The sequence below is a fragment of the Centrocercus urophasianus genome, unplaced genomic scaffold (assembly GCF_019232065.1).
Source record: "Centrocercus urophasianus isolate 14NV4802_14NV808 unplaced genomic scaffold, USGS_Curo_1.0 seq_10, whole genome shotgun sequence".
NCBI classification, from domain to species: domain Eukaryota; kingdom Metazoa; phylum Chordata; class Aves; order Galliformes; family Phasianidae; genus Centrocercus; species Centrocercus urophasianus.
In genome coordinates this window covers 22,718,866-22,731,446 of record NW_024884142.1, presented here as the reverse complement: position 1 = coordinate 22,731,446, position 12,581 = coordinate 22,718,866, and the positions used below count along the sequence as shown (strand labels likewise).

General features: G+C 33.6%; 1 protein-coding gene across 1 annotated transcript in view; it reads right to left on the bottom strand.

The window, feature by feature from the left end:
* Window positions 1-12,581, bottom strand: part of LOC122158129 (regulating synaptic membrane exocytosis protein 1-like) — a 186,026-nt gene that overhangs the window by 95,211 nt on the left and 78,234 nt on the right. The window contains exons 17-19 of the mRNA XM_042814569.1: window positions 12,267-12,380; window positions 11,721-11,810; window positions 423-494 (exon numbers count right to left, since the gene is read on the bottom strand). Of these exons, the coding sequence (XP_042670503.1) occupies window positions 423-494; window positions 11,721-11,810; window positions 12,267-12,380 (276 nt within the window). The remainder of the gene's footprint in view (window positions 1-422; window positions 495-11,720; window positions 11,811-12,266; window positions 12,381-12,581) is intronic.

Sequence of the window (12,581 nt, the reverse complement as noted above, 5' to 3'; positions counted from 1 at the left end):
ATGTATTCTTCTCATTATTGAAGTTATTTTAACACAGACAATTTTTTTGAAAAACAAGTATGGTAAAACATAGAAAAGGGTGAGTATCATACTAATGAAATATGCTGTGCATTTCCAAATTTCATCTTACAGAGATCAAGACAGTGGCAACAGGTCTCATACTTTGGCTTACTAAATGTATGATTGCTAGTCTTTACCTCCCAATTAATCTGCAATGATGGAGACTGCCAGAAAAATTGTATGGTATTGACAACACTACAAGCAGTGATAATAAAATGGATGCTATAAATAATGCTGTAAATCATATGGCAACATGGCTTATGGCATTGTTATGCATATTCTGCTTCAAATGTAGTATTAGATGTATATTATGAACACTGCAATCAGTTTGATCATAAGAGACATTTACTCATCAATCCTACCTTTCTGTTTCAGCTGCGGAGCCTTTCCTAGTTTGTTTTTGGCTGCTATATCTTTCCACTTTTCTGGACTGCCTGTGGAATGATAAGTCAGAAAAGAAATAAACATAGAAGAAAAAAATACAAAACTATGAAGATCTCATATTTATTAACGCATTGTTAAAGTAATAACAGGAATGGCTGACAGATGAAAAGGTGACAGCTATCTTCATGAACAGGTTTGTGAATTTGGGATTAAAACAAATGGCCCTGATTAGCTTTGACTGAGGCTGATGGTGTGAAGGTTAAGAGGTACCAAAACAGGGAGATGACATTAATCCTGACTGGACATGCCACTAGCTCCCATTTCAATCATGTCTAATTAGATACAATGCTTCTCCTAGGTCTATTAGTGCTCTCTTGCTAGCACTATAACAAAAGCAGAGTAGACAGTAGGAAGAAAAAATGCTAGAGAAAGGACCAATAATATTCAAACAGAAACTTTAGGAATTGCTTTTAAATCTGTATTTATAATGCATCATGCATCATGTCATAATGCATCATCTCAGATTCAAATAACTCTGTTATTTGACGTATACTGTATTGATAAAAACTTGGCTTTTCAAAAATTTCATTCTATTAAACATTGTTAAAAGATTATGAGAAAGACTTTGAAACAAGTCTGCTTTTTTTTCTTCTGATTAATAGAAATGTATTAGAAGCTTATTTATTTATTACATTATGAAAACAGTGACAAGTCTCATGTTTCCAAATTTCTATTATTACCCAAAGTAAAGAGAAAATTTAAAAATTAGGATTTATAATTTAAATTTTAAACCTCTGATAATCACAAACACTTAGTTTTTAGGGGAAAAAGAAGTGTGTACAGTATTTCAGGAGTGGATAAAGAACGACAGTGATGATTATTCATTGTTAGATCGTGGAAAGTACCAACCCTTACTTGCACACCGCACAGGAAAGAGAATGAAGAAATAAGTAAGAAACTTGCAGTGATATAATCAACTTCTATACTGAGGTATAAAAGGATTACTGTGGGCAAAATAAATAAATAAATAAATTATAGTAACGAATAAAGATTTGAAAGATTTGGTTTTAAACCTTAGTGGTTATACAAAGAGTAACCCAGTGACTGAACTGGAAGATACGCAAACAGCTGTAGCATCAGCTTATATTCAAAGAATATAATCACAGTGTATTTTCACTGCAATATTTGATCAGCATTACAGTGTGACAGTCTGAGTCACGAAAAAGGAAAAAATGCAGAAATACATAATGTGCGTTTTCTTACATGTTTGTGATTATTTTTTTTAATGAGCAGAGGTATGCATGAATACCCAACGCCTTCCAGTTTTCAAAATAACATTTTCTTACAAAAAATAGTCTCTTGGAACAAAGATCCTTTATCACCAAACTGACTTTTCCAGATTTATTTTCTGGAATATATTCCCATTTGTTATTTATGCTTTTGCCAGGTCAAACACAAGGTAGATACACAAGGAAACATAAGAAACACATACAGCTTTAATTAAAACCTAAAGTGACCAAAGTATTTGAATGTATCGGTAGATCCACAGACTGCAGCATAATCTTCCAAACGATGCCACCCTTTTTACTTTCTGTTTGGTTTATTAGGGGTTTTATTTTTCCCTTACTCCTTTATGTCACTCAATGTCACTGTGGCATTAAGTACAGTGGAGAAAAAGAGTACATAGTGACTATTCGTTGTAGTATGAAAAAGAAGAAAATGTAATATACAGTTCCAGTGAACTGAACAGACTTTTTTCTCTGCTCTATGTTCTGTTACTGTGAGCAGCAGGTGTTGAAAGTATGATTAAGATCACAATTTTCTCTGTTTCTTTCCTCTTGCTGAGATGATGCTGTGTGCATTCTGCACAGCTCACCAGCATACCACAGCACTCGCAGTCCTAAGTGGACACTGCAGGTAGGCATCCTTTCGTGCCCGTATCAAATGTACAATGAGTGCATAGGGGATAAAAAAGATGTTCATGCCATATTTGAATTTACCTCTACAATGTACTTTATAGGGAATTAAATACTATCTATGAACAATACATGCATACCATGTACTTCTATGTAAAAAGAGAAAAAAAACAAACAACCCTAGCTATTTAAAAGTTTTATGCAGGGCATATAAAGATAATGTATAACTATAGCCAATACCTCATTTACTTGGAACTATGATTTGAGTAAATAAGGATACCTCTGTGCTGCTCCAGGTTTAGCACTTAGGTGGTCTACACTGTCCTGTTTTGGAATGCAAGACTCCAGCGTCCTTGTTCTTCACAAAATTTGGAAACATGGATGTAAATTTGGACAGAATGAGCAAAAACAGAGAGATGGTCACATGCAGTGAAGGTGAAGACATGCAATCACATACATAAACCAGATGCATTAAGGCACAATCTGCTGTCTAAGTCTTATTTCTCACTTCCCCTTCTGTTGATTTAGTCTATACACTTTAAAAGAATGTTAAAATTTTGAGATATAAGAAACTAAGATGCAAAAAGGATGAAAGTCACAATTTTAAATTTTAAACAAAGTCTTTATGCCCTACACAACAAACGGCAGCACTGTAGCTTAACAGTTGTTATCCTTCCTAAAAAAAAAAATGTCAGTATGGTTCATTAAACTAATGTGTAAACCTATATACAACATCTTTCCCTTACATTGAGAAATTTTCCAGTTTTCCTCAAAATGCAAGCAAATTTCATACAGTTTAATATTTTATTGCCAGCAGTTCTGCTATGGTAATCATTAACAATAACAGTTCAATAGTAAAGGCAGAAAAACTTAGCAATTTAAAATAAAATTCAAATCACATATAGGATTTTTTTTTATTTCTATACTAGTTTCATTTCTGTTGAAGTCATTTAAGAACATCAGAATTTGTTCATAGCTTTCAGCTTGGCATAGATATTATTAGCATCTTGGTTTATTGTTAGCTTGCAATGGAATATATCACACAGACTAATTTCTTTTTCTCAGTAAGATATATCAACATAAGATCTTTTTCAAGTATCAGTCTTAGCTCTCAGAAAGTAAACAACAAAATTTGCAGTATATTAATAATCTAAATACAAATTAAATCTGCATCCATACTTTCAGTGTAGTGAGCAAATGCTACAATTTCTGTTAAGGTTCTAAATGCAACAAATTTCATACCAAACCAGTAAGTCATTACATACACAGACAAACACAATATATATTATAAATACAGACAAGTTATTCACAGTTCATGTACAAGACACGTGCTTCAAGTTGCTTATTGCTATTAAGTATAACATAATCCACAGAGGTAAATGAAAGAACATTGCTATCAAAACTAAAATCTAGTACTCCCAAAGTGGCAGAAAAAACCCATTTCTATTTTTAAAAAAGGCCTTAAGACATCAAGAATGTCACATTCAATACTTCCTGATTTTTCCTGAGATTTCTGAAAGGCTGAATCTACATATGTGAACAGGGAAGTCACTACTCTGAAGGCTTGGCAGCTCCTCACTCATTCCTAGCACTTCAGTTCATGTCTTTCTAAACTGCCCCCCACCCCCCCGATTCATGTTGCACAGCATTGCTGAAAGAACAGGCAAGAATTATTCCAGTCAAATTAGCCTTCCCTTGGCAGTATGTAGCACTCCTCAAGTTCCCACGGCTGTACTAGAAGCACCACTGTGCTCAGCAGGTGCTTCAAGATGGCACTTAGACAAGAAGTTTACACACGCATGGCCACTAAAAGCAACTTCTCATGAACTGAAAGTATCCAATAAATATTTTTAAAATGTTTATTTTATCGAGTCTTGGTTACATGCTTAATTCATACCAAGACATCCAAAAAATAACAGTGTAAGTAAAACGCTCACCTAGCGTTCAGTTTCCATTCTTCTTGTTTCTAGCACTACTTATGCTTTCACAGTTTCACATTTCACCAATTACCAGAAAGTCTTTCACTTTAGAGAGAATTTCTAATTCTAATTTCTAATGTATAAAAAAAAAAAAAAAAAAAAACCTCTCAAAAATAAAGCTGCCAAATTCAACCCAAAAAGTTATTTTTTAAAAAAATCAAGAAAAATGCAAAGTTAACCAAACATTTGTTAATTCTTAACACTGAAGTATAGTGTAACACATCTTCATCTTTTCAAGGTTTACCAAGGAGTCATTTTTTCCAATATGGAAAGTGATTTTCAGAATAACAGTAACCTTGCCAAGATCTTTACCAAAATGCATATTATGAACAATTATCAATAAATATTATGCTGCAAACATTGAATTGGAATGATCAAAATCACATGGAAATCACGTGTAAGTCTTTCGTTTAAGAAATATACTCAGGAATAGATCTTGATTGCATTTTATATGCAAATTGGGCAATCTATAAGAATTCTGGAATGTTCTCAAATGAAGTGTGAGATGACATCTGTCGAAGTCAATTAATCTGTGAAAATATGATCTGAAAGTGGTGATAAGTAATTGTTAGTTATGCCTGTTCATCCATCAGACACTCAACACCCATAGTATCAACTGTCAATTTAATAAAAACACACCTTAAAATAAAAAAGTCAGAACTGAATACTCCTGGCCAACTGACAAATAAAGGTGAGAAAACAATCAAAATGAATGTAAAGTCAAAGAACAGAAAATTTCTACAAAGATAAAGCATTCCACGCTAATATTCTACACACTGGATGGGCACTGACTACACTAAGAAATGAGACTGCAGTTTCTCTAATACAAAACAGTGCCCCCCAAAGACTCTGTATATTGCAAGATGTTTATTAGAAGGTATTAGATAATTTCAATCTTTGATACATTCAGAAAAATTTGGCTGAGATCAGAAGGCTTTAATTCTGCATTAAGAATGGAGGCATCCAAATGAGAACCCATTTTCACTGAAATGTATTTTAATTCTAATCACTAGAATGACAAGATTTTAACATCAATTCTGATCCAGAGCTTAAAAAATGTGAAGAAAAATTTACTTTTTAAATGTCTAAAATATAGAAAGTACATTTGCAAAGGGTTAATAACTGTCCCACCAAAGGGCTCAGAATCAATGTTGCTAAAATACTGAGAAATGCTGTATCTGAATGGCCAATTTTGAAATAATGTTTCACAACTTAAGTTTTATAATTTATAATGCTGTCTTAGGAGAAATGTTATCCAAACACAGTTACAGGTCTCACACTTTTCCAGTTTGCATTAGTTGAATACACCCAGTATCAAGCAAACAAGAGAAATTAGAGTACAAATGTAACAAATGGAAGCATTCTTGAATAGAAAGCAACCACCACACTCAAAGTAACTGAAAAAGTTACAGTTTTAAGAGCAGATTTTTTAAGAGTGTACGCAAGTATGGATTATTTACATGTGTATTCTCTCATTTACTGTAACACAAAAAGTTTGAATTTAAATGTCAGTAGAAATTATGTCTGCTTCTGATATAGATTAATCAGGAAAAAAAAATTAAAAAAAAAACAAAAACAAACAAAAATCCCACTGCCAAAGCAATGAAACACCCAAACTGACATGAGTAGAAAGTGCTTGGTCAGAAAAACATACAGTGCTTCTATTAGCTATAATTCACATTCTGTGTAAAAATGTATTTAAAGCACTGGTGGCTTTAACAAAACCTACCTTATTAGGAAAACCTTTTCCATGATGAACATCCTAATTTAGGACAGAGTTTAAGAGCACTGCCAATTTCTATATACATCAATCAGCAAGAGATACCAAGATTTCCAACATATCATGGCTTTTTTTTTTTTTTAATTAGGAACAGTTTGTTTGAATAGAAAAAAAAACCAAAAAAACAACACAAACGACAGTAAAATTAAACACCTAAACAAAAACAGGCTCTACAACAGGTATTTATCATATTATAAAGCACCATAGTCAAAACACCACCACCGTTTACAGAAGCAGGTAAAACAGATTGAAGAACATTAGCAGACAATGTTTTGTTTTAATGGACGTCTGATTATATGGCTTGGAACAGTTCAGGCAAACAGAAAATCTGTAAAGGCATTAATTCTAGGTGCTTTATAACAGTTCGATAAAATGCAGGGATGATATCTAAAGCTCTATTTCATTTTGGGCTTCTGGAGTTTAAAGGTATGTCTCTACAAACATGCATACTTTCAAATTTCAGAATACTCCTCTAAGAGTGCAAGATGCAGTAAGCCACCTTTCAGCTGGGAGGAATTGCCTAGTACCTGTCATCCTCCGGAGATGCATGCTGGATATGAATCCTGGGACTAGTAGGTCGTCTCCTCTCTAGGGAGGGGGACCATCTACCCCTGTTTGCCCGTTCAACAAAATAGGAAAAAAACAGGACATTTAGTCTGTGATAAAATTAAATAGATGGGACTTGGGACTGGAAAAATACCCCACAAAGTAATGGAAAAGCGAGCATCACAATATTTTTACTAATTTCCAGGTATATTATTATGGCTGCTCACTGCAGAATTATTTCAGATGAAACTAAGGATATGTTTCCAAAAAATCAGAACTTCATCATATTAACTTAAATCTTTCACACAGCATACCATACATTATTCATCTCCAAAACTAACTTGTTAAACTAATCCCTCCTTTTAATCCAAAGGACTCTTTGCAGTGAAAAATGCATCCTTGGTAAATATATAGAAGCATGAAGTATAAGAAAAATCTGAAGACATAAAGTGACCCTTCTCTGGAAGACAGTGAGAGAGTCACCTTCTGCTCCATTCATCTGCCTATAGAGATCTCTTGCTTTAACTGCAATGGATGTACACATGCTTACTAATAAAAAGCTCAGTACATTTTAAGAGTTAGGCTTTTGAGTAAACTATCACAAAACTGGTATGACCATGATTGTCACAAGCATTTGTTTCTTCAGATTCTGTTCAACTTTTTTGTAGCAGCAGCAGAGACTCTTGATGTGTCAAGGACTCTCTCAGCAGAGCAGTGATAAATAAACCAGAGCTCTTGTTCCTGTGATGGTGTGGCAGAATTTCTTACTCCCTAATAAAGTTCCGTTGCAGAATCAGAAAAGTTAAAAGATGAAAATAACAGCTTTATACAGGTACATTTCTTATTCAGTAACTTCAGTACCAGAGCAAATACTAATTTACAGTTAATTTAATAAATCTAACAATACTGTACTATGTAATCTAGTGTCTTATTGTGACTTTTTTGTTAACAATTTCATTTAGTTTACAATAACACACAGTATACTGTAGATTGACGTTGCTTTTGTTTTTGGTGATGTTACGGGGTTCCAAGAGTGTACACGTGACAATTTAGAAAATCCAAATTGACTGATTAATTTACAAAAGCAGCAAAGCGTTTAACTAAATGCTGCACAGTTGTGTAATAGTCACTTTCTGAGGCATCCTTCCAGTCCGTGTAATAAGGAAAAGGGTTTGATTTATGCAACATGCAAATAACAAAGGTTTCAAGGAGATTAGCATCACTTGAACATCTGCTGGAATTCTCAAGAGGAAACAGGTTGTTAGCAGTTACTTTCTTTTTCTCTCCAAAGCAGGAGCCAAAGAAAATGTTAATGCATCAGTGCACTCAAAGCCCTTAATATGCTGATATCCACTCTAAGTATCAAATAGCGTTTGATAGAATTAAGTAGGGCATGCAGTACGATCTTTGAGAACATGCTCTGAGTTTTAATGACCATGAGCCACAGTAAAAAGCAGAGGAACATGCAGTAATCTATTCCTTTACATGTTTGAAAATAATCAAAACCACAATGCATTACATACTTAATGCAAGCAGTTATTTTACTCTACATATTTTTAAATATAGTGATGTTCAACATTGCTGTTAAATGCATGCATGCAATATGAACACCAAGTGCTTCAGATTTACTAAAATAAAAAATAGAAAATTTACAATGAAATCAGATCAGAAGTCTTAAACAGATCAAATGATGCTCCAACTTTTCTGCTATCTACTTACGAGTTTTGCTTTGTATCTTGTCTGAGTGGTAGTGACCAGCTGACATTAAAAACACTGGGGATCTTTGAAACATTTGAATTCCTACTTCACCTCAGATCAAGCCCAAGCAGAGCTGCACTGTGTGCTACAGATAGGCAGACTCTATTCTACATGAACTCTTTACTTTGCTGTATTACTCACTTTTACTTGCTCAGAATTCCACTACCTAATCCTCTGAGGAGCAAAGCATACAAGTGTTACCAATCTGTACAACTAATTTTGTGCTACCTGCTGTTACACACAATAATTTCTTGGAACACGAGAAATTTACACAATCAATAAGCCATACTCGATATTAACAAGTAACTGTCACTGCCTACAGTCTTAAATATCACCAGATCATCTGGGGAAGAGGCTATAATGATGGGAAACCACAGGCAAATTGATTCGGGAAATGTAAATCCCATGCCTATGTGCTTTCGTGATTTGAGGCTGGTGATAGCACACAAATATCTCTGTTTTAGGACATGATACAAAGAAGCAGAAATTTTGAGACATGGTGATGACAATGAAAACTCTTACAGTAGCAGCAAAAACTGATTTTATGGGTTTGGAAGGTTATTATTACTAAATTATAAAACTAAAATATGTCTTGTTGATAACTACAAACCTTGACAAGATAATTATTTTGACCAAAAACCTAGAAATTTTTTCCTGTTTTTTCCTGAAGAAGATATAATGCCACATTTATTTTTATATTTTGAGGATAGAAAGACTATATTTTAAAATCTACAAATTCATACTGTGAATTAAAATAAAAAAAGTACCATAAGCACAACTAGAAGTGCCTTCAACATAGTTCCTACATAAGATATAAAAAAAAAGTTGTGCTTTAGAGATTGGATTTCACAAAACCCTTGTGTTTCTCCTTGCTAGAAGCAGAATCAACTATAACTGACAGTGAGTTGTCCCATCTCTTATCAGAAAGTATCCAGTAACAAAGCTTATAAAAGCTTTTCCATATTGACTATTGGAATGTTTTATTATACTCGCTTACAAAAATATTCTTTCCTAATGTTGTGAACCATTCTAACATTTCCTGGTGTTGTGAACCTGTAAGATAAGATAAGCCTACCATACTGTAATTTTAGTGCCTTACTCTTGTCTTGCTCAGCACAGACAAAAATGTTTTCTATGTTCCTTGAACTTGTTCTTCAAACTAAGGACTCTTCTATCATTACATGCAACTGATGAGTAACCTCATGCTAAAGTGTAAGTGGATATGTTCAACAGTGGAGTATGAAATTTCCTGAAATCAGTTTACCTCAAAACTGTAAGATTAAATTTTTAAGATTAAATTTTAGATACTAAATACAGCACGTTCCTGCCAAAATTGGGCTGAATTAGGAAATAATAAGTATATCTATATATAAATTAAAAAAAAATTCTTGATGACAACACTCTGACAAAGCCACACACCTTATTATTCACAACAAAACCACTATGGAAATATTCAATTTGAATTTCATTTAATTAAAAAAAAAAAAAGAAAAGAAAAATCTACACCCCAAAAAGAATGCCATGCCAAAAGAAAGTTTTTAGTCAGCCTCAGGATTTATGAAGCAAACACATAAAATTCTTGACAGTTTTTTTGGATCTGGAACCAGAGGCAAACTGGCAAAAACTTCTGGCAGTAGAGGCCATTACAAGAAATCAAATTCCTCTCTTTGTGAGCAGCACATGTGAAAAGCTGCAGATTCTACTCAATGTCTCATGGAGAGATGTTGCTGGAGATGAATCTAAGGACACAACAGATCTAATTAATGTCAGTAACAGATACAGTTTTGAGGACAGTATTTTAACCAGATATTCTACCATTGCCAGCTCCTGTTCATTAAAAATTCCAGCTTGATGGCTGGCATCCTGAAATAAAACTACAAAATGTAGACTACCTATATCCATACATTATTGCATTAAATAGCTACTTGCACATTAGTAAAGCTGTGTGTAACTACACTCATAGTAATATAATGCTACAATACGGTTTCTAAAATGTCTAGAGTGGTATCCTGTGTTTTAGTGTGGATGGCCTTATTTCTTTTTATTTTATTTTTTTGATGACTAGGCATACATTGTTATGCTATTCAGTGCTTTATCTTAAAAAAAGGAGTGAACTAATGTAGATCAACTTGAAATATTCCAGTAGGACATGAGTCAGTTCTGTGCAACAAGAGCACAGCTTGAGAACAGTAAAATTGCAATAAAAGAGCAGTAGGAGGCTGGGGAAGAGGGAAAGGAAAATTCCCCCCATGCATGAAAAAACAAGAGACATCTTTTCTCAAAGAAAAACATCTTACTGCCTTTCTTCACAGTTACTCTCCCAAAATAATACATTGATACAACAGTTTTCCTAACTATATTGTCAATTCACTGAGAAAGCAACTTGATATTAACTGCCATATTAGTTTGCATTGAACTGATGTAATTATGTCATAGTAGATGGGAGTTTACTATAGCCTTAAGTGAAGCTAAAGCCTCATTCTAAAATGGTGTGAGTATCAACCAAAACCAGAAGGTGCTCAAAAGTTCCATTGTGGAATAATTCCATCTGTCATACACATCACTTATATTTAGTTCATCTAGGATTTTGAACCAAGATATTCCATTATTAAAGGTTCAGAAAAGATCCAAAAAATACCTACACAATTTAAGTGATAAAACAGTCTTTTCATGTAAATTGCAAACTTGACTTCTTAAACCTTCAGTGAGCCTAAAAATTATCATCACAGAGCAAAAAACAAACAAACAAACAAAAAACTGCAGTGATTTGCCTTGTAATTGCAAAAGCAGATGCAACAGATCAGATTAAAGAAGCAATGAGGTTTGGCTGGGTGTCCTATAGAAAATACGTGGCTTCAAAAACTACAGTTCTGGATTAAAATGTGAGAGTTTTGTTGTATAATTTATAAATTATGTCACTGTCTCATTAGCGGTCCACAAAGCAGGCAAGAAATACATGTAATACTTTTCAGCAAATGATGATGATTAACAATCAAGTGATACTTGCTCAACACTGTAATGTCAAAATGCTCAACACTGTAATGCTATTATCAGCATACTGAGGACTTTTGCAAACAATGACATCAGCTTGAACTGAAACAAGGAAAGAAGCCAGAAGCAGTTACAAACTCCAAGACACAATTTACATGACATACATGAATATAGGAGCAAAAATGTCTACGAATATCAAAACAGACATGAATGTACAGGAATGTAGAGTACTCATATAAAGAAAAACGAAACGTGGAAAGACCACCAGCACAGATGACAAGAAATTTATAAGTTTTTATTTTATACCTTTCTCGTTCTGGTGAATGCAAACTAGTATCTGGTCTCAAGCAGTTGGTACTAGCACTCCTAGCCCTGTCAAGGGAGGGCTGTAGTTCACTAGTGCCAGTGCATTGCATCCAATGGTAGAAGAGAAAGAAAAAGAAAACAAAGAAAGGAATACAATGTTAGATATTAACTCATAAAATAATGCTCTCTTTACAGAAAATGTAAAATCACAATGATTTAATTAAGGAAAACATAAAAGAGCTGGCTGGATGACAGAGCCAAGTTTTGTTTAGAAAACAAAATCAAATAAAAGACTGCTAAAATATTCTTGCTAAGACTGTTGAAATATTTAAAACTGAGGGAGACAGAATATCCACTGGCAAAAGAGTGGAATGAGAAATATCAAACAATAAATCTAAATCCTTATTATTAGCAGTAAGTCTTAAGCCAACATAAAAGGATGTGATACACTATAAATGACGTGAAATTACTTTACAATGAAGCTCATTAATTCTGTAAATCCATCTTGGATACAAAAGGAGAAGGTATTAATCCTTAGTGTCTTACCTAACCAGTAGATCATCTCCAAATTTCGGAATTCGTGAATTAAGGCAATCACGAAGGAGAGAAATATCCTGTCTAACCACTGATTTGGTCTTAGCACATGCAGGAAGAGTTGAGCTTTGTAAATTAAAATTATTTAAACAAAATAAAAATAAATTTGACATGTAAGCAAAATCACGCACAAACAAAAGAATGCAACAAAGACAAAGTGTGCAACATACAATGTTAACAGTGAAGAAAACTGTGCATAATATAAAGTGCTTGTCTTTCATCTGTAGGGGTAATTTAGAGTGTATGAAGTTATTTTAAGAAGTCCCT